We start from the raw sequence: 23,398 nt of genomic DNA, 5'->3' as shown, positions 1-23,398 counted from the left end.
GACTACTGTACCTTTGGTATTTGCAGGTTGAAAGATGTGTCGCTAGATGTCGTGTCAGAGGATAACACAGACCCGCAAGCTGAATTTTACACTAGTGTTGAACGATGCATGTGCCCTCCAACCTTTGAAGGGTTGTCCTGCGAAGTAGGTTTTCGAACATAATTAAAATAAGCAAAATAATAAAGTTATGTATAATAAATTAATATCAATAATAATATTAATAATATTAATATTGTAATTATAGGTATTGTTTACATAACGTAATTTACATCCAGTGAAGTCATAAAGAACCCTTAAGTGTGTTTTTGATTCTTGAAGTTTGTAATTTGTTGTGGAAAAAGTCCTCACATTTTTTCAGCACAATTAATGTTCTTGATGTGATTTTTAAAAATAAAGTCAAGAGGGGCACAAAAGCTTTAAGCTTTAAGTCTTGAAATCCAGGTAGGTAGATAAATTGTGATCAAGATTTGACGTAGGCCTGTAAATATTTGGTAACTTTTATTTCATATACTATATTGTTATGTGTTATTGAATAAAGTGATTGTATATATAACCAGTAGGTCTAGCAAAGAGAATTGTTTGTTTGGTCTGTTTGATTTATGTATTTGGTTATTCAGGAATGTGAGGTTGGCTATCGGCGTGTGGGCGGACTGTTACTGCAAGGGGAATGTGAAAGCTGTGATTGTAACAACCATGCTCTCAGCTGCGATGACATTACTGGCGAATGCCTCGTAGGTACCTTAATTCATCTTGGAAAGATGTCAACACATGTAAATCTTAGTCAGTATGGCCCTGCAACTTTAACATATTTTGTTAAATTTGTTTATATAATTTCTGCTCTTTGATATAATGTCGTATGTGATTCTGTTACAGTAGAACACCTCCTTTGGGAAACCCCTATTAAGGGACATCCCCATTAAGGAGACATCCCTATTAAGGGACACCCCTATTAAGGGGACACTTTTCCAGCCAAGAAACGAAGGAAAGTATATCTTTTAACACTATGGCCAACATCTATTTAAGGGAACACTTTTGTTCCTGGTGGTGTTTTACTGTATTCAGGGAGGTCACCTCTAATATAATTTATTTCATTCTCCTCAATAAAACATACAAACAGTACTCAGAGCACAGTTAAATACAACAAACATATATCACTGTCAGATTTGGTTTATTTTTCGTTTTACTGATGCACATGAACTCTCACTTGCTTTGAATATGTATCAACAGACATGCCTGCATAATACCTATGGACCGAATTGTGAGTACTGTCTGCCCGGTTTCTATGGCAACCCACTGATTGGCAGGGTGGATGATTGCAAGCGTTGTGCTTGTCCTCTTTTGGAAACGAGTAATAGGTAAGAAACTCTTTAATATGATTAGATTTACTGCGATACAATATGTACTTAACCAGTATTTTAACATTATACAATACACAATGTGTCAATAAAAGAATTGTCATGGTAGTCGGAAATCAGCAAAATCTTCTTCTATTGTATATCTCAATGGAAATTGATAACCTTTTTTATTCATTTCTGTGGATTTTAGAGAGGTTTTTTTCTGATTTTCCACAGACAGTGGGAATATGTTTAACATTTGTTTTGTTTTTCGTGTATAGTTTCAGTCCAACATGTCAAGTTGACAGGAATCTTGGGTATATCTGTAATCAATGTCAAGAAGGCTACGAAGGTCGTCGATGTGAAAGGTAAAAATATTTCTAATAAATATGCAATAGTCATAAAAAAAAATGAAATAAATAAATTCATGTAATTGATTTCAGAATTTGGTATATTCCATTCAAACTTGAAAAGTATTGGTGGTGATAAATTAATAATATTGAATTGTGAATATAATATATTAAAGTATTATGCTTATATATTATTTTACATATTTTAAATTATCATTGTCATCAATGATAATTTTTTTTTGTGTATGAATTATGGATTTCTATGCTTTTATGTAGATGTGCAAGTGGATATTTTGGAGACCCGACTAAAGTTGGTGATACGTGTAAACCATGTCAGATAGTCTGCAATAATAATATAGATCCCTCTGTCCCCGAAAGCTGTGATCGTATCGAGGGAAAGTGCCTAAAATGTGTTTACAACACAGCTGGGGATAGATGTGAACGATGCACCGATGGTTATTATGGTGATGCTGTATACAATCGAAACTGCCAAGGTATAAAATGTTTTTGCTTTTTGAAACTTGTAGTCTGCCTGTTTGCACAAGGATTGGCAGTGCACTATAGCTCCTCAGATGGAACCTATTATAAAGTTGCTTTACCTTTACTTTCCACATTACAGCTTGTCGGTGTGATGCTGTTGGTTCCATCCTACCCACCTGCAACCACTTCACAGGTGCCTGTCTCTGTAAACCCCAGGTGACCGGTCGCAGGTGTGATAGATGTCAGGTAAATTCTATTCATTATATATGAGTAACTGCTTGTTTCTGTCCTCTTTAACAATGTTTGTTCAGAAAGACACATTTGTGATTTAATTTTTGTAATTTGAAACCATTTTACCAAAATGTAAAGCCCTGTATAAACTTTCAAATTTTATTTGACAAAAACATGTGACATACCTAAATATGGTCATGATGACATCACATCCTGACCATATATAGGCACATCATGACTATATATGGGCATACAACAGTTCTTTTTCATTTAAAAGAAATGTTTTAGTAGTGTAAACATATCTTAAAATACAAATAATAAAGTAAATCATAAATGAATTGAGACTAAAAGACTATTTGAATTTAATGTTTTGTTTTTTAACTAATGTTTCCTATATAGTTCTGTGGCTATAAAAGTTTGCTTTTTTGTCATTAAAGCCTGGATACTTCAATGTCTCTGACACTGGCTGTCTTTCGTGTCAATGTAACAACCTAGGATCTGTGAATGGCAATTGCGATGGTGTAACAGGACAGTGCATTTGTAAAGCGGGGGTGACAGGTGTACACTGCAACCAGTGTGCGCCAGGTTTCTACTCATTCTCAGCCAGAGGTTGTCGAGGTACATAAGCAAATTTACTCGCTTTTTCTAACAATCCATTTGTTTGTTTGTTTATTATTATTTCCAATAAATCATATACATTGGAGGAGGCTAAATACGTTATTGGGGAAACTCAATAACTTTAAGCTATAGCCCCCTATGCATACTTATAATAACTAATTAAGATTTCACAAGACAAAACAAATAAGAAAATAAATTGAAATAATAGTTAAGCAGTTTATAGTTGCTAACTAAAGATGTGTATAAGAGACAGGTGTTCGAATAAAGGACATAATAATACATCGTGTAGCATAGCTCACAACAAATGTAGTCCTGTAAATAAATGAATTAAATAAACAAATTGTGTAATAAAATGCCTCTGGCGGGACACTCGAACCATTATTATCATTATTATTACCATAGACATATAGGACATAATCATTATCATAGGATTATTGTTATTGAATGATGTACTTTACTCACCATATACCGAGATCAGAGACATTTTAAAAGCAGATTTAAAACTATCAAGGGAATGAGTGTCTAGACATGAAAGTGTTCTAAGTCCTGTGAAAGTTTATTGAAAATTTTATTGAAATGAAATTTAGTAGGTACTCCAAATTGCAAAACATTACAGAAAAGTTTGCACAAAGCAAAAGTAAAACGATTAAAATAGTAAAACCCTAAAAGCAGACAGAGTGAATGGAGAACCACGATGGCCCATAAAGCTAGCAAATGCTGGCACCTTTTTAATAGGATCCCAGACAAATATAAACAGCATTGACAAACATCAAAAAAGTAAAAATAGAGATAACAATTTTAGAAAGTAGGTAAAAACATTGAAATATAAAACAATTGAAAAGATGAAAATTTAAAAAATGAAAAATTTAAAAGTTAAAAGTTTAAAAAGTTAAAATGTATTAATTTGAAACAATAATTATAACAATATAAAATTTTGAAAGTTCAAAAATTTAAAAATTCAAAAAGATTAAAAAGTTAAAATCAATGACAAAATTGCACAGGAGTTTCTTCAAGACGTTACTGCTTTTAAAATTATACAGTATGCTATGGGTTAGGTATATGCTAGGCCCAAGGCTAACATCCATACAGTTTTCTCTTTCTATATGATCTATTTTAAAATTTTTTTTGCAAGTAGTAATGGCCCTGTCACACCTTGACGATTTAGTCAGCGTATGCCAAACGCATAAAAATTTCTCGATGCTTTTTCTTCAACTTTGGGCGCATTATAGCGTATTCACAACGTATTGGATGTATAAATACAGTATTAGTAACTTATATACAACATTTTAATCTTTATAGAAAACTTACACGAATGAATGCTTAGCATGTTGCTGGCATTCACAACTTATGCTCAGCGATAGTCTACCTTATGCACAGCGCGCGGCAGCGTATCGCTGATGATCATGTGACGTAGCCTATAAAAAGGCTGCCGCTGGCCGATTCAAATCATAACCGCACTAGACATCGCAGTATCAACATCAGCGTATTGACATCACTCCATTTTAATATATATACCTATTCCCCTAAACGCTGCCAGTACGCCGTTATGCGATAACTGTAAGTTAGAAACAAGTTCAGTAAGTTTTGTGGTCGTCTGGAACATGTCAAATACGTCTACATACCTGAATATATGTTGGAGATAATTTTTTTACAAGTTATATATAAGTTTGAAGCATGTTACTCATAGGTTACAAATACTTTTTGACTTTTGAGTAACTTACAAGTAATGTGTGTCAGCGTGTGTCAACGATCGCTTAACTTACATACAACCTATGACCATACGCTGGCATACTTTTCGACATACTCACCGTACTAGGATGTATACCAGTGTGCTTCAGCGTGCTCTTAACTTATACGAAACTTACCAATAACTTATTCGACGTACGCCAGCGTATTCGCCATTTTTTGCATACGTCGGCATATGCTGGCTATATCGTGAAGGTGTGACAGGGCCATAAGATTGATAGAATTGCCAGATAATAACTACTGTATAATAAGTATATTAATTATTGTATTGTGTCTGTTTGTTTTTCAATATTTTTATATATTTAATTGCCTTTTATTGTTTTCTATGTCTTTCAATGTATGAAGTAGGCAAAAAGAATTTTATTTATCACATGTCTGGTTGATAATAACATGGAGGAAACTAATTTCTCAATTATAATAACATAGAGGAAAGAAAGCAATCTTTTGAATAAGCAATTAAATTTCCAGTCTTGAAACCATTGTTGAGATTAATCAGAGATTAATATACTATAATTTATTCCTTTGTTATTAAACCAGGGAGGGGCTACTGTTACTTGCAATAAACTCTCTCACTGTGACTCATTGATTGCAAACTAGGCAGTCCACAGGCAGCTGTTTTACTCAATGCTGTGATGCTTGATTGAACATTGGGCGCTTCCTAATTCATTAGCTCACAACATGCGAGTCACATGTAAACCACCCCCTCACGAGAAATGTGTGTGCGAATGGTAAAAGATATGTGAAGTGTACTGTACATACAAATATTTAATAGTAAATGAATTATTTTACTGTAGCCTGTGATTGTGGAGTTGGAGGTTCCTGTAATCCAGTTACTGGAGATTGCATGTGTCCCCCCAACACTGAAGGAATAAGCTGCAATAGGTGTGCACCCAACACTTGGGGATACAATCCCATCGATGGTTGCAAGGTAACACCTTTTATTTCTTTATTCTAAACCGATATTTTTAAATATTTACATCACAATTTTGGTGAATCTGGTGCATTAATAATAATAATAATATGATTTAATAATTATTATATAGAGTACTACAGTGCAGGGGCGGATTTAGGGGGGGGGGACCAACCCGGCCCCGGTCCTACCTTTTGAGAGGGGAAAAAAAAAAAAAAAAAGGAAAGGAAAAGAAAAAACGATAGCCCAGAACGCCTCAAATGTTAATTTCTGGCGTCTCAAACACATCAATTTCACGGGGGAATGCCCCCGGACCTCCTCCCGGACCTCCTATTTCAGTGCTGTCTTGATCGGCCCAAATTTCGGCCCCCCCCCCCTTTGGATATCTCTGGATCCGCCCCTGCAGTGTTACGCCACGATACCACGTTATATTACTCCGTTGCTATCGCTGCAAAATGGGTTAAACCGGATGCCATTTTCTCCACTGACAAACCATTGTTTCTAATGTAAATTTCTAATGTAATTATTAAGATGTTGTATGTTAGTCTTTTTTTGTAAATTTTAATTGATGATTAAATGTGTTTTTGAGAACTAATATAATGCAAGCTTTTGTGTTTTTAGTACATTTTGATGGTAAAATATTAGATTTTAAAATGCCCATTCCAGAAATCCTATGTAGTCATTCAGGCGTAATGAACGTTAACAACGTCTGGTTGGCAACAGAGGGCGACACGACTGTGGTACTCTATACTTTCGGTACATTGTGTGGCATATGCTACAAATCTCAATGGATATGTTTTGGTTCTGAGAAGAAACCGTTTGGATTATAATGTTTCCTAACGTTTCGATTATTAATACTCTAATTGTCTCCAAGGGAAGAATGTGATGAATTGATGTAGATATGTAAACAAGATCATGCTCATTCGAAAAGGCTTAGGATTTACATCCTGACAGATTGAATTAATAATTAAAAACGTTAATATATAGATTATTGAGAAATACCAACTCTATCTTACCATTCTGTATTTTTTTTATATTGTATGCCATTTCATTTATTTATATTTCATGAATGATATTGTAATGCTATTTTTCTCATGTTTGATTAATAATAATAATAAAATAATAATATTATTATTATACATTTCAGCCTTGTAACTGCAGCACTATTGGTTCCAGTGACCCTCAATGCGACCACAACACTGGTAATTGTGTGTGAGTACACTGGTCTTGCCAATGTTTTATGTTTTTAAATTTAGCTCACAATCTGGTATGTCAAGATTTTTTCTTTATTAAATTAAGTATTTATTGTTAAGTTTCACATCTAACAGCAAGTAGTATTCTTTCCAATGATGGGATGGAATAATGCTTTATTTTATTTGTTTTGTTTAGATGTGATGGGCAATTTATGAAGCCGTTTTGTGACAGGTGCAAATTTGGCTACCTAGATTTTCCCACCTGCAGGAAATGCAAATGTGATACTGCTGGTTCGGAGCCAAGCAGTTGCTATGGCAATAGATGCAGCTGTGAGAACGATGGCCAATGTGATTGCAAGGTACAATAAAATTCAATATTCAATTTTATAAAGACCAGCATTGTAACATCTACCTTGAAAATTACAAAATAGAAATGTTTACATACAATTAATTTCGATGTTACATAAAATGGAAAAATTATTTTTTAATATATAGATGCTGAATACATATAGATGAATGTTAAAATTATGGAAGAGGGAGGACAATTTTACTGTCTCGAGAAAAAAAAAATTAAGTTGGGTGAAGAGTGAGGTCATAGGTTAGTCAAAGTGCATGCAGAGAAAAAAGGCTTTAAATGTGTTGTTCAATAAGGGTATGATGGGAAGAATGAAGAATTTCTGTTGCCATGAAAGGAAGAAAGCAGTCAAGATTTTGGGGAAGACTGATTTGTCATTAGTGGTTGTGGGTTTTATACAATTTAGACAGGACAAGTAAGAAGAAGCACCTTAATTAGTATTAGTATAGAGGGCACCATTTGGTTAGTGCCTAAAATATTTTTAGGTTGGTTTATTAACATTTTCTCTTGTATAGACAAATCCAATTAGAAAAGGGCGCTCTCTGTTGACGCAACCTTCTTAGGGTCCCCCATGTGCATCTTTGAAATTTCACAATGACAGACAACTGATCTAATATCCTAGCTGTCACAAGTCTATTAAAAGGATATGAAAAATTAGCATCATCCCATTTGTCCCCTTATGAAGTGAATACAATTTTGAGTTATGTTGTGCACAAAGTAACACAATAAAACATTGATGCTGATGTTTTTATGTATCACTTGTCTTTATTTTCATTTCTCAGTCAAGTGTCAAAGGTAAAAGGTGTAACAAATGCAGAAAAGGTTCATTTAGTCTCCAAGCAGCCATTCCCAGTGGCTGTGTTAGTTGTTGGTGTTCAGGAGTTACTTCACAGTGTAAGGCAGCAGACTATATCATGAAAAAGGTAAATAATTATTAATATCTATTATTTATGTGACATTTACAGGAGGAGATATTTAAGTAAACTTGTTGGATATAACATAAACTGTTTTGAATTACTAATTCTGAGTAAATTTGTTACATTAAAAGGAGGTATTGCATTTTCCAAAAGATGAAGAACAATTACGAAATGTGGTAAGAACATATTATATACAATTAATTGAAAATTGAAAAAGGGAAAAATGTGGACTAATTCAATTAATTCATTCTAATTCATGAATGTTTAATTCATTCTAATTCATGAATGTAAAGAACATATTATTTAAGGTAAAGGTGTTGATGAAAGTAAAATATGGTCTCTGCGCTTGGACTAACTAATTTGTACAACTTTTTACCAAAGAGTTCCATTATGTCAAGTTGCTACTAATAGGTGAAATGTCTAGGTTAGAGCTAAAGCCAGACCAGAATGCTTGGGCATTCCCCCCCCCCCCCCACTCCTTTTTTGATTGATGTCCTTGGTTTTTGAAAGTGCACATAATTTATCATGTGTACATTAAAACCAGACACACACTGCGAGCTTTACACAACGTGACAACGTCTGACGGTTGTTGGCAGTGGGTGCCTGGTTTAAGACTACAGTTTATAGTCCTTATCTGAGAAGACTACACAAAACATGAGCAACAAGTGCCTTGGATTGCGGTTAATTAGTTAGGCTCTGGTTTATGGCATCCCTATTAACCTCTCAACCACTCAAATTGCTCAATATAATCTTTAACACTAGCAAGACATAACTCAAAACTTCATATCATATCATTTATTTTGCTGGTAAAACACTGCTCCCTGGTAATGCATCCTCACTTGAAAATAGTCCAACGTGACAGAGTGGTAGTAGCGGTGGTGGTGGTGGTGGATGTTGACCTCTGGGAGATTTTTTGTGAACTTCCCCCCCCCCCCCACCTGTTTGTCCAGCTAATTTTACTGTATACTTCATGTAATATTAATTATTAATATTTGCATTTGCTCTAGTTAACATCACACCCTGATTGGATGTTTGTGCTAAGCAACAGGGATCAGAGTGTCATCACTGAAGCTGGTCTAAATGTGATGATAGAGGGCGTAGTTGTTGATCTGAGGTTTGCTGGACCAGCTGTTGGTTCACATGTGTATCTGAATCTACCAAAACAGTACCTTGGTAAAAAGGTAAAAATATTATCCTGTATTAGCCAATCATAACCTTTCGTAATTTTCAAATATTTGACAACTGTTTATTGTGCTTTTTAGCTTAATTCATACGGCGGTAAGCTGACTTACATGATCCAGACAACTTCCGGTATGGTTCTTGATGATGATGAGCCTGACATTGTGGTCATAGGCCGTGACAGAGTACTGACAGCAGTAGCTGACCAGTCAGGTTCACTGAGAATGCTGGAATTATTGGAGGTAAGTTTTAGGAAATTTGGATTTTACATTGCTGAATTGTAATCATTGAATTAAAAGTTTTTTTTTTATTTTTGGATCAAATTATCTTGTAAATTACCAATTGTTCTTGCAACCAACCAAACCTTTTTTTCTGTCAACATTTGCCTATTTTGTTTCACCTAACGAAACAAACTCTGTTGTTTAATTTGTTGTTTTCTTCACTGTAAACTCACTTTCAACCTCCTAATCATGTATTTACTTATACATCTGTATTCAAATCCACCTTCAGGTGAATTTTCTTCAAAATGACGACGTTCAAGCCACTGTAAGTCGTAGCGAACTAATGGACGTATTTACTGATATTGAAGCGATTCTATTACGTGTGTCGTACGGTGAGAGTCCAATGGTTGTTAGCATTACTGATATCGAACTAGACGTTGCTGTGCCACAGAATGGAAGGTCAGGAGATGCGGCTCTTTCCGTTGAGCAATGTGATTGCCCACCAGGGCATGAAGGGCTTTCTTGTGAGGTAGGTAGGAATAGAGAGTACAGTTGTTCATTACTGGAATTAGATTATCTACAATTAGTTATTAATCAAAATAAGTTTACCTGAAAATGATAGATTGATTGATTGATTGATTGTGATAGATTAAATGGAAGTATTCATGACACAGGTGTCCAAAGTCTCCTGCAAGTCCCGAGAGTGTCCCAGAAACTAGAAGGCCTTCCACACTCAAGCAAACAAGAAAATAATCCATCTCCCAACAGGGGCGGCGCTAGCAGGGGGTCAAGGAGGGAAAGGACTTCCCATTGGGGATCTGTGGACCCACCACTTGTACCCCTGCTGTCGGGGAATTTCCAGCAAGTTCGTTGGGGAAATATCAAATCTCGAACGTTGAAAGTACAGTTTAAACATACCCCACTAAACTAAGCTGTCAAATTTTAGGGATTAAAAACTGTTTAGTGCGAGCAGTGCTACTGTATGTGCTTGCATGCTATTACGACCGTATGGGTTGCAGTGGTGGTGCCTGGCTATTCCCCAACAGGGGACTGGTACCTTCTGGAAGTCAGTACCAATGTGTGTCACCATACACAGCAAAGTATAATTAGATGTGTTACGAAAGCTCATTTAGACAGATCTCATGGATTTAGATTTTCCAACTTTGGACCACTGATGACATACCTTAATTATTGCTATTGATGTTTAAAAAAGTATACAGAATTATATGCATTTGTTCGGTAATTAAGAGACTAATTACATACATATTAATGGATTCTAATTAATTAGCTATTTTATTGTGTTTTTTTTTTTTTATTTTAATTTATCAAGATATTAACTTGAATTAACTTGTTCCCTTATTAGCAATGTTCTCCAGGATATCTTTACATTACTAATGGTCCATTTGCTGGTAGATGTGAGGCCTGTACCTGTAATGGACATTCAGGTCGCTGCAACTCCACAACTGGTATTTGTCTGGTGAGTTAGTCTAGTTTGTTAATACATAGTGTACTTAGATAGACTGACAATTTGCTAATTTTACTTGATGTAACATCCCTAGCAAGGTAATAGAACAGTCCTTAAACATGACAGCCTATTACCATCTAAAAGCTTTGAACTTCCCTTCAGAGTGGATTTTGCAAGGAATTTTTTTAGCTTTTGCAACATCACTTCTGATTTGGGTAATTTACAACATCATTGTCTTTACTTTAATTTACTCAGTCAGCTATTTTTTCATATTCAAGCTTATTGCTGTGTTGTCATCAATAATGTCATCTCAATTGCATTATTGCTATCTTTATTTAAGAAAAGTCCCTGGAGTATGAAATAGCTTACACCTGCCAAGTCTCATGCATAATGAGTGAGTCTCACATATGAGCATGCACATTTTACATCTGGCATCTATCTCACGCATCATTATCATCAAAATGTTTATAAAAGATAAAATGCTATACCGACCAATGACTTAATTCATATCATTTCCACTACAATTGAGAAAAAAAATAACAGAGTGCCATCTATTTTGTGATTATTACATAGAGGGCGCAATGTTCACATTTTAATTTTTTTCCCATGCGTCAGACACCAACAAAGTTGGCAGGTATATAGCTGTATAGTTGCATCGCATGTAATATCAACATTTGTACTTTATTTAATACATGTCACAATATAGTTTAATGTGAACATTTGTACAATTTTATGATTTTTTGTGTTACTATGTTATTCTCCAGGACTGCCAACACAACACCTTTGGACTAAGATGTGAAAAGTGCTCCCCAGGCTACTATGGTGATGCCACTCAAGGCACAAGCAACGATTGCAGGCAGTGTGCCTGTCCACGAGCGGGAGTTATTGGAAAGTAAGACATGTTACGCCACTTGTGTCTATGTTGTATCAAAAAACAGTGATCATATAAACTTAGTGTTATAATTGAATCTATTTAGTTTCAGCCCCACTTGCTCGCTTGCTGATGACGGTGACTTGAACTGTACGGCTTGTGCCCCTGGATACACCGGCAGATATTGCCAGCAGTAAGTTAAACTCTTTCAACATTATCAAACTTTATTTGACAAATAAATGCCATATGCCCATATTTGGGTGTAATTTGATATCAAGCCCATATAGGGCACATCACATGCATTTGGTAAACAAAATTTGATAGTTTGGACAGATTTACATTATAATTTCAACAAAATCATAGCAATGTGACATTCATCCTTTACCTTAGTTTGTATGGAGATGAATGAGAAATCATTCCTGATATGAACCCCTGAACACATAGGCCCTACAGTACTTCCTTATCAAGTTGCATGTATAGATTTTTGTAATATACTGTACAAGAATCTCAATCTTAAATTTAATTGCTCCAATTACTTATCAAACGGAGCATTACTGCATGCACTGTTTACTCAACAGGTGTGCAGATGGTTACTATGGTGACCCGACTACTGGAGATGGTATGTGTTCAGTATGTGAATGTGATGTCCTTGGTTCAGTTTCCAACATATGCGACAAGGTCACAGGTCACTGCACATGCTTAACAGGAGTCATGGGACGCTTATGTGACCAGTGTGAACCCTTATACGGTCTTGAGGAAGGTGGATGCGTTTGTAAGTAGATTTCAAGACCTTTATTATATTCAATGCAAGTGAAGTGTGAAATTAATTGATAGTAGCTTTTTTAAATGCCATACTACTGTTGTTAGATGCACAGACAAATTTATAGATAGTGTATAAACGTATATATGACATATATGACAATATATTATACTATAACATGTGGTAGGAAAACCAACCATCTTCCATAATACAAAATAATAATGCATAAAAAATAAACAGGTAAATAACATTGGTGGGATATTGTTACACTGATACAATTAAGAAGTATGCCATACTGTACATACGGTACTAACTCATTTCAATTGTTTAAGTTATTTTTTTTTAATATAAAAAATATATGATTTGTACATTAACATTTAAAAAAATACTATAAATTATTAGATAATGTTTGATTCTGAGGTTATTAATTGATCTCTTGTCTAGTTTTAGTAAATACCAGAGCACAGAACTATAATTATGCAAATAAATTATCTGTTAAATTACTTTCCAGCATGCTATGATAACAACTGCACTGGAAGACTGCTGAATATGATCGACTCAATGCGGTCACCCAAATTCTCATTAAAAGTGACTGCTGTTGCCCCATGGCCTACCCTCATCAAACTCGAAAATGAAACCATTGAACTTAAGGTATAGTATACAGTTAAAAACATCCATAAGATTGAGTTGTGATATTTGATAAGAGATATAATGTGTCCATTGATCAACCTAACTTAAAGGATATAATTCAATATTTGATTAACTTACTTTCTAGTTCTCATCTTTTCATTTAAAGTGAAAATAAGAAAATATTTCTCTTGTCAATTGTGTTTCATAATATAATTGTTATTGTTTGTACTGTATAAACTTTTGCCTGGTAATTTTGTTAGTGAAAGTCTAAATATTAGCAAAAACTGATTTATGTTTTAGTATATCTAATTAAATTTGTATAGAGTGTTCCAGATTTTATAATTTAGAGATGCTTTTAAATGGTTCTTGGTTACCTTGATAAAATGGTGGGGGGGGGGGTGAGGGGGTCTTGCCATGCTAAAGCCAGTATCAGTGACGAAAACAACAAAAATTGACTGTTTATGTACATATGATTATAGGTCATTCACTGTAATCAACTTATTGCCAAAGTTATGAGTAAAAGTATTACAGTTTCTCTTTATTAAAGTACAATACTGACACATTCTCAGGCTAATTACTCAGTTTAAAATTTAGCTGGTTTTGTAACTTAGCATTCTGTGGCTTAAACCATCAGCTTCACTGAATGGAACACACTTGTTGAAATATGCATAAAATGTAAAAAAGAAATATAATAATACTTATTCATTTTAGAAAAAATATGAAGCTGCGAGATTGACCAAGCCGGCTGACGTTAGACAGCTAGACAAAACACTGAAAGACTTGAAGAAGAAAGCAAAACGACTGGTGAAAGAGGTGAGTCACTCTTCCCACTTAACAAATCTGTCTGTTTACCATCTGTGCAGCATATGCACTTTGTACTGTGTCCTAACTTTATTTTCACCTTGGTCTTTATCATATCTATAATTTGGATTAGTGTGTCTGATTGTTTGAGCTCTCTATGTTTTATAAATTACTCAAGCGAACTATATTAATATTTAATGTACTGCTTATTTCTAGTCTGTTAATGTTGAGGGAAATGCTGAAGACTTATATGAGAGTGCTGAAGATACCAGACAAGAGGCAGGAATGTTGGAGAATTATATTAATGACCTTTCCAGAAAGGTGCAAGGTAATTGTTAATTAAATATTCATTAATGTTAACAAATAATTATTTTCAGAAAACTGTGCAATAAAGCTAATTAATATTCATTTGTCTGTTTCAACAATGGTTACAATCTGCCAGTTTCAGTAGAATCATGTGATCCAAATACATCACAGATTTGTTATTTTTAAACTCATTGCAGATAAAAAAAAAAATATTTTTATTCCTCATATTCCATTTTTTAATTAAAAATTCCAAGAAGAAGGAACCAACACGGCCGTCCCGAGGCAAAACAGCGTAACTGACATTTTTGTCAATTTTGAGATAATATCATTTGGGAGTATATTAAACACATCTGAATGACCTGGGAAAATGTCAGGTCTCAGTAATGAGTCGTTTCGGAGATCGCACCACCTATCTTTAAGCACAATACTTAAAATCTAGTGATTTTCCAGGGCAAAACAATGTAGCTAAAAGACTACGCGTCAAAACAACGTATCTGCGATGAAGATACGTTGTTTTGCCACGGAATTGTATTCAAAAATTATCTTAATCAGATGGAGTTTGGCAAGGCAAAATCAAATAGTCATTGGTGTTTTTATATCAGTAATCTTAATAGCAAAGTATGAACAAGATAGGTAATGCATATGATTGCCCTAAACGTGATATATTCAAAAAATATGTCGCACTTGCAACAATACAGAGCCTGACATGTTTCCGAGGCAAAACAACGTATCTGTAATTATCGCTAATAACTTTGTAATAAAAAAACGGTTGTAATTAACTTAAATAATCACAATGTCTATAGTGTAGATATATAATCCTGCAAAATTTCAAAAGACTACGACAATTTATTGCAAAGTTACAAACATACAAACTTTATAACTTTTTTTTTTTTTCAAAAGTGAAAATTTTAAGTTACGTTGTTTGCCACGGAACGGCCAAACACAGAACTCCCAAGCCTCCAGGCTTGGTCTGGAGTCTCCAGGAATTCTAGTTCTTCAGGAAACTCCACTTTAAATTTAAAAGTTTTCTTGGAGATTCCAAGGATTTTAACAATTTTTCCCAACTAGGGCTAGGCTCTAAAGCTAAAATGTTTCCATTCTGCAGAAAATAAAGTAGATTTAAGATGTATTGAACATTCTGGGAGGCAGTATCATATTCACCCAATCCTCTTTTTTTTTTATTGTAAACATGGCGATAGGATTGTGCATGCATGTGTACACACTTTTTAGATAATACATGTGTTGCAAACCTCTGTCAGACCTGCACAACAGATTCTCCAGCAATTTGACCTCAACAACTTGTACCCCTGTCGACTATTTATTTACAGTTGTATGAACTTTATATACAGATACTATAGCATTTGCAAGAAACCAAATTGAAAACTTTGCTACCAAACCAGTCCAAGAAGGTAAACTAATTCTGGAGGAGGCTAAAAGGGTAGTGGCAGAAATTGAGGCAAAGGATTTTAGTGGCCAGTCAGATGTGACAAATCAGGAATTAGCGTAAGTGAATTTCCTTTTCGAACTAGAATTCTAAAATGCACTGTTTGCATAAAGCTTGTGTTCTAATAAATGTATAGGCTGTCTGATGCTTTTAAGAAATCTGCATAATTACCACAAAACTTATAATCTTATTTATGTCTGACTGACTAGCATATCATGCAATAAAATTATTTTTGAGAGAATTTAATTTATTCTAAAATTACAATAATGCTTACACACGTCATATTCTTGAAACATACTTTGTCTCCAGATTAAGGTAATACTAGAAAAAAAAATCATATTCTTAAAACTAACTTTGCTAAATCAATCTACCTTTACCAAATTGCTGCATATGCAGGTCGATTTTTTTTTTTTGCGAAAATATATCATGATGCCTATATATGGGAGTGATATGATATAATGACCATATATGGCCAAATCACAGACTTTTTTCAAATAATACTTTGTAGTCACAGAACTTTGAATATATATTGTTCTTGATTCCTTTCAGATTAAGTCAAGACCTCCTTCGAAGAGCTCAGTCTTTAGCAGACCAGAATACAGGTAACCTAAACAGCGTGATCACATCCATCCTTCGAAAGCTGAATGACGTAAACAATAAGTTTGTAGAGATTATTGATTGGAGTACGCAAGCTAACAACGCATCCGAGTCGGCTCACTTGTTGAACCTCAAGAGCTTGGCCAATGAGAGACAAGTTGATGTAAGATTCAAAACAAGTCTTTCTAAAATTTTCAATTACAATTTCATCCTCAATTTTAATTAGATCTTCTGTAACAAAACCCTTGTCAATATTGTAGTTATTTGCTTCATGTTTATTTTATGACTGCTGTATATTTTTTGATTGTGAGTGTCTTATATGATTAATATTGTACTTTTTTTATAATAATACTAGTGAAAGTTACTATTAAATGTGTTATTGATTAACGCAGATGAAAATATATTCAGCTGGTTTGTCAGCCAAAGACACGGAGAAGAATTTGAAAGATGCTCAAGCTTTGTTAATAGAGGCCAACAGGTTCCTCAGTATTAGTATCGCAGAATCACAGGTAAGTTGTCTGTCACTTTAGTCATGTAATTTTTATAAATAATTGCAATATTAAAATTGAAAACCATTATACTGTGTATAGTCTTACTTTGTGACAATCACAATCTTGTCATATATATTGATACTGTGGTGATTAAACCACAACTATGTCTTGTTTTATTCAAATTCTTTTTCATTACCCATTGGTAATCTTGAGTTTGAAGACCTCATTAGAGGACAGTGTTCCATGAAATAGAATTGGAAGAAGCATTTGTATATTGGATACTGTTGTCTTCCTCTTTCTTCAATACTTACTTTCTTTGGCAAACAGATATTACAAGCAGACTACAACAACCTGACAAAGCATGTTGAAGACTTGAGCATAGTTACTGGCCTGCTTGCCCAGAACCTGCTCCCTCTGCAAGGAATAGTAGACACGGCCGGCAGCCATGCAGATGATTTACAGAAGATATCAATGACTATTAACGAGTAAGCTACTGATAAATTATTTGATTCGATTTGATTTATTTGCATTCACATATTAAATTAAATGATAAAATATTTAAAGAAAAAAATAATTTTTTGAATGAATGGATGACACCTTCCCCTATTAAGTTTAGTGTTTGTACACCAGACCTATTTCCAATGGGTTCCAGAAGCCAGGGAATTATTACACAAAAAAGAATATTTACAGATAGTGATTCATGATAAAATCATGCAAGCTTCATTAAATATCGAAAAAAATAAGTAGTATGTTAAGCATATACTTTAAGACTTGTTATGAGGATTGTATGTTATTATTATTATTATTATTATTATTATTATTATTATTATTATTATTATTATTATTATTATTATTATTATTATGTTGTAATGATGTTGTTTGTACTGTTCTTTGATTTTTTTAAAGAGGGCCCCTGAATATCAGTTAACCTACTGGGCTAAACTGGAAGGATTACCCTCTTTAAAGATGGTTGAAATAAAAGAATAAAAATAAATATAAAATATGAAAATTGCTAAAAAATTGATATTTTAAATACCTCCAATTTATTTTTGATTGTGATTATTAATAAGTGTAATGAATGGTTGATATAAAATCAGTTTTCAATGCCCAACACTGCAGTTAGTGCAGGGTCTGTGATTCAGGACCTCAAACTTTGGGGTCATGAGCTTGAAAAGTGTCAAACTGTAGGCTGTTTACCTACAGTTGTATCTCTCCTTCTACTCAGTACAATAACTTCGAACCTTGTTTCAGTGCTAATGTGCTCAATGCTAGTAGCAACATTATGAAATTTGTTCCTAGGGAGTTCAGCATGTGATCTGTAGGGTTTTTGATCTGAGAAAATAATTTGGAGTGCATAGACTTTAGTCTTGTTTGCTTAATTTGTTTTTTTATATAAATTTTTTTAATTAATTTGTTTTTTTATATAAATGTGTTAATGCCATGTTCGATTGTAATTTAGTCTCTAATTTTAATCTAAGAGTCCCCAGTCGCCATCTCAGAAACAATCCTACGTTTTACATTCCTTTTTTGTAGAGTTACTGTTCTAAAAAATGGTTATGTTTGTAGATTAAGTCAAAGTTATAATTCCCTTGTTTAAAAAAATCCTAAGATATTTTCAGTAATGACTTTCATATGTTTCGTAATATCATTAGTAGTTCGGTTTAATGTTTGATGTATTTCTTGTATTGTTGCTTGTCGTTTGTGTTCCCTCCTGTAAGTGGCGAACTTTGTGTTTGCTGTTGGTTGGGAAAAGAAATAAATAAAATAAATAAATAAATAAAATAAGTAACGCACTATATGCTACAGTAGCAATAATATGACCTTAGGACAGAAGAGTGTACTGCTCAATTGACCTTTCAGCTAAGCCCCGCCCCTTGGATATTGTTTGCTAAGGTCCCTCTACACAATAGCATAAATATTAGAAGACGTGTTTTTATGGGACTACACATGTTTTTGTAGGGCACTCAGTTATTAAGTTTGATTGACACTCCGGAAATGTTCATTGACAACCAGAGTTGGTACTGCATTGTGGAGGCCACTGGTCCGTGTCATCAGCCCAAAGTTCTTAGTCTACAGAAATTAGGCCTACTGTCTATTAAATTTTTTTCCTATAATTTATTCTTGCTATACAGCTTATTTGGACCAACAAAAAACTATGCTGAAAATGCACTAAAAGCAGCAAATGCATACAGCGATATTGTGCGGGCAGTTCAAGAAGCTGATGCGGCCAGTAAGATTGCACGTAATGCATCTGATGAGGCATTTAAAACGGTAGGTTGAAATATAACACAGAGCGATGACTTAGTAAATTTGTCAACGTTAGTTCAAAGTTTGATGGGGTCCCGAACCAAGAGGCCGTCAGTAGCTTTCAGACAACAATATCAAAGAGATGCAATTACAACTTTATTTGAATTTGGAAGTTTATATATTTAATCCAAAAATCAATCGGATTCTTGGGGAAGCTGTTGGCGCAACTGTTGTGGCTCAGACTTCGACTCTCAACTTTGAGGTCGGGGGTTCGAAACCCTTTGCCCTGCAAGTCACATGTGTCCATAGGCAAGACATTCTGTGTATGTTTGTATCTCTCTACCCAGGAGTATAAATGATACGGCATATGCTGGGAAGGTAAAACAGACTGCTGTGCGGGAGGAGTGGTGAACCCCCAACAGCCTTGCACAGTCTGGCCCAAACGCCAGGGAAAAAGAGAAGGCCACTCTAGCCTGTTTGCCCAGAGCTTCAGGTTTCCACCTTCACCTTACATTAATTGGTGTCAGACCACTAGGGGTCCATGCTTTCCAATGGATGGGCTGACTCCATGCTGGTGCTAACACTGCTGCTTCCTTCCCCCGTCAAAAAATTCCTCTCCTTTTAAATCTGCTATCAGTTTGTCCTAATCCCGTTGATATTTTCACCAGCAATTAACTTAAACCATTTGTCATCATTAGTATACAGTAACACTGTAGTGAATTTATCAGGGGGAAATGTTGCTATAAACTATTCATGCATGGCTTAACCATTTTGCAGAATGTTCATAAATTTCAGTCTTTTTCCTTGTGCCCTGATGATTTTGTCATGTTTGGTTACCGCCTGATAGTAACAGCAAGCAACAAGAAGCATACCGACAATTACAGTTATTTATTAAATGACTGGCATTATCAAACCTTATTTTGACAGAGCTACCCTGAAGGAGGTCCATCATTACCTGATCGTGCTAAGTCAGCTCTGACCAAAAGTAACAACCAGCTAAAGACTGCCAACAGAGCCAAAAATCGGTCTCTGGCATTGAAAGAAAGGTTGAATGAAGCCATTGCTAAATTCACCACCATTCAATCTCTTCTTGAGGATGGCTTTATAGAGCTGGACAGAATCATTGGCGTTCTTGCATCATTCGATAGAGGTAGGAGGAGCTTAAATTGTTTTCCCTAAAGTGACGCAGTGATTTCATCTTGAACAGATCTTCAATTTTTGGTGATTAAGTATTAATAAATAATAATTATTATAGTAATTTTGATTAGATACATACAAACAAAAGTTTGTTGGCCATGCATTGACTTTCCAGAAAACTGTTGTAGCCCATTAGTCATGATGTGCCTATAAATGGTCATGATGTGCCTATAAATTGTCATGATGTGCCTATAAATGGTCATGATGTGCCTATAAATGGTCATGATGTGCCTATAAATGGTCATGATGTGCCTATAAATGGTCATGATGTGCCTATAAATGGTCATGATGTGCCTATAAATGGTCATGATGTGCCTATATGGTCATGATGTGCCTATAAATGGTCATGATGTGATTTCAACATGTGACATGTTATTTGTCCAATGAAATTTGGACAGGTCTTAAGCCCATGTGTCTTGAAGTATATGTAATTTGTTTTTTTTTCATAGTGTACTTAAAATTATTTTTTGTTTAGATCTTGGGTCGAAAGCTATTGCAGCAACAGGAATTGCAAACAAAGCAGAGCTGACTGCGGTGAATGCAAAGGGTATAGCAAATGCTGTATACTTAGGGGTGGCGTTAAGTACTGCAGCGTATCAGAAAGGATTGGAGGATCAGAATGCAGGAAATGCTGCTCTTGAGGAAGCTGATAAGACAAGTAAGGAGGCCTAGATCCTAGGAGTGCAGTTGCTTGATGAAGCGGGTTATTAAATAATGTGCTTCCCTTCCAAATCGAGAATCAATGGTTGAACCCTTTCATGAGCTCCCTAAAGCCAGCATTCCACCAGTCAAATTTTTTGGCAAAATGTTTGTCTGTGCACAAATGCAGTTTGATTTTCATGCACAATTCATTTACCAGATTGTTCTCTTTTTTGTTTGTGGTGGTTTACTTCGGCATAAACAGTTTCTAGTTTTTGCCAAGCGAAATAATGCGCATCCAATAGAGGTCGGGAAAAGATTTAATCACACTCATGAATGCAGTATTGAATGCATGAGAATGGCACATCGATCTATCATTGACAACATGGACACAATTTTAATTGCAAACTTTTCCACTCATGTAGTGGAAACTAACCAAGTGCTCATGCGAATCTTTTCTTTTTCATTCATTCAATACTTTTATTCAAATCCATCAGGTTTCTTGTCGCGTGAATAAATTTGTCTAGTGGAAAACCACCTTAACTCACCATTAAGACTATCAAATTGTCTATGACAAAGAAGTTGTGTCTGAATATTATATAGATAGATAGATTGATAGATAGTCACTTTATTTATTTACGAAAACTCTTTCAATAATAGTAATACTGTTCTACCATAAGGTCGTGATTAAAAACACCATAAATACATGAAAAACAAGTTAATATAAAAACATCAAAAATGGCAAATACATTATAAAAACACTTAAAAACCATCATAAAGATATTAAAATTGACATCATTAAAAAGCTAAAAATTACATCAAAATGCAAGAAACAAGTCATAAAAATCAGGAACAGAAAAGGGGAAAAATAGGGAAAACATTGTTTGTAAGACGCACAATAGATTGGGGCACATTATTATTATTATTATTATTATTATTATTATTATTATTATTATTATTATTATTATTATTGTTATTATTATTATTATTACCATTATCATCACCATTATTACCATATCACATAAATGTATGGGAAAGTCATACTTTTTCTATAGACGAATCCAATAGAACTTTTTGAATGTCGCCCTCTTTTGTCGACTCCATTACTTTGGTAGCATTTCCGAAGTTGGAAGATGTTTAAATACACGAAATATACTTAACTTTGGGCTTATTTGACTGGCTCATTTCGTTGAGTACGATTTTCTTTGAGTATTATTTTCATTCGACTGGTTCGTTAAATAGACTTCGTTGACAACGAAAATTAACGTAAACCAGAGTGCGTTAAGTTATCCATATGACATCCAAAAAGAACATGGCCGATTGGTGAGTTTATAAACAACATTTGCTTTAATATAACTTAGATTAAATTTTTATAAAATAAAAATAATAATATTTACCCACATGGAGTCAAAAAATAATTGTAGGCTAACAGAATTCAAAAACTGGATGAAAAAGCCATACTACCACAAGTTGAAGCAATCTTGATTACGCAACGTGTATCGCGGCAACTATACAGCCATTTTGTTTTGTCAAGTATTTACAAGTTTTCTTTTCAACTGGTTGTCTTTGTTGAGTAGGATTTTACCGCTGCCTAGGTGGGCATGGTTTAACGAAGAACGACCAGTCGAATACGGACTCCCGGACTCCCCAGTAATGGGGTCGACAACAGAGGGCTCCATTCTTCTTGGATTGGTCTATATATACTACTATTATACTACTACTGTTAATTCTATTAATCACATAAAATTAGGCAGTGAGAACAGACCTTTATAACTTGATAATCGTAATATATATATCATCAAATGTATGATAGCCATTCTACAAGTTTTATTGTTATTTATAAATTGATCACCAAGAGGTAGTTACTGTACGGTATAATACAAGTCGTTTGGTCGTAGCAGTATTCTTGTTGAAATTGTAAAAATTTGTTTCTCATTTATATTATTTTTTTTCGATTTACAGTAGTTACAATTTTATAAATATTCATAAGCACCTCATTAATATTTATAATTTGTATTTAGTCTCTCGACTTGGCGCTTCATTTCGTGTTGTGCGTGAAACAACTACTGCTGTGGAATCAAAAGTTCAGGAGTTCAACACTATGAATAGTCTAGTGATCGGGAAATTTGCAATGCTGAAGGAACAGATACGACAAGCAAGAAGCGTTGCTTCAAGTGTAAGTTGCAGGAAAACGAATGTTCAGCTCTGTCTACACTATCAAATTATATGTGACAAGAAAACTGTGATATGCCCATATTTGGGTGTAATGTGACATCATCATGCCCATATATGGGCACATCACACACATTTGTCACATAATATTTCATAGTGTAAACATAGCTTAACTGATTTTTTTTATATTGTGTATTTTGAATTTAGCATAGCTGTCTCTGAATTTATGCTGTAGGAAAACAAT

The 23,398-nt window shown here is 34.4% G+C and overlaps 1 protein-coding gene across 1 annotated transcript in view; it reads left to right on the top strand.

Annotated features, from left to right (window-relative positions):
- Positions 1–23,398, top strand: part of LOC117107622 (laminin subunit alpha-2-like) — a 137,024-nt gene that overhangs the window by 80,034 nt on the left and 33,592 nt on the right. Inside the window, exons 14-43 of the mRNA XM_033249331.1 lie at positions 27–144; positions 618–731; positions 1,228–1,355; positions 1,616–1,702; positions 1,961–2,178; positions 2,304–2,410; positions 2,833–3,013; positions 5,554–5,687; positions 6,817–6,881; positions 7,059–7,221; positions 8,000–8,140; positions 8,266–8,310; positions 9,142–9,315; positions 9,397–9,555; positions 9,824–10,063; positions 10,898–11,011; positions 11,764–11,891; positions 11,977–12,063; positions 12,449–12,642; positions 13,142–13,281; positions 13,972–14,073; positions 14,278–14,389; positions 15,717–15,870; positions 16,361–16,571; positions 16,801–16,917; positions 17,227–17,384; positions 19,032–19,170; positions 20,074–20,296; positions 20,819–21,001; positions 23,004–23,158. Coding sequence (XP_033105222.1) covers positions 27–144; positions 618–731; positions 1,228–1,355; positions 1,616–1,702; positions 1,961–2,178; positions 2,304–2,410; positions 2,833–3,013; positions 5,554–5,687; positions 6,817–6,881; positions 7,059–7,221; positions 8,000–8,140; positions 8,266–8,310; positions 9,142–9,315; positions 9,397–9,555; positions 9,824–10,063; positions 10,898–11,011; positions 11,764–11,891; positions 11,977–12,063; positions 12,449–12,642; positions 13,142–13,281; positions 13,972–14,073; positions 14,278–14,389; positions 15,717–15,870; positions 16,361–16,571; positions 16,801–16,917; positions 17,227–17,384; positions 19,032–19,170; positions 20,074–20,296; positions 20,819–21,001; positions 23,004–23,158 — 4,291 coding nt within the window. The remainder of the gene's footprint in view (positions 1–26; positions 145–617; positions 732–1,227; positions 1,356–1,615; positions 1,703–1,960; positions 2,179–2,303; positions 2,411–2,832; positions 3,014–5,553; positions 5,688–6,816; positions 6,882–7,058; positions 7,222–7,999; positions 8,141–8,265; positions 8,311–9,141; positions 9,316–9,396; positions 9,556–9,823; positions 10,064–10,897; positions 11,012–11,763; positions 11,892–11,976; positions 12,064–12,448; positions 12,643–13,141; positions 13,282–13,971; positions 14,074–14,277; positions 14,390–15,716; positions 15,871–16,360; positions 16,572–16,800; positions 16,918–17,226; positions 17,385–19,031; positions 19,171–20,073; positions 20,297–20,818; positions 21,002–23,003; positions 23,159–23,398) is intronic.

The sequence above is a fragment of the Anneissia japonica genome, unplaced genomic scaffold (assembly GCF_011630105.1).
Source record: "Anneissia japonica isolate Jap-2015-1 unplaced genomic scaffold, ASM1163010v1 scaffold5330_len1712360_cov203, whole genome shotgun sequence".
In the NCBI taxonomy this organism is placed as follows: domain Eukaryota; kingdom Metazoa; phylum Echinodermata; class Crinoidea; order Comatulida; family Comatulidae; genus Anneissia; species Anneissia japonica.
Note: the sequence above shows the minus strand (reverse complement) of the source record. Positions and strands in the feature narration are given on the sequence as shown.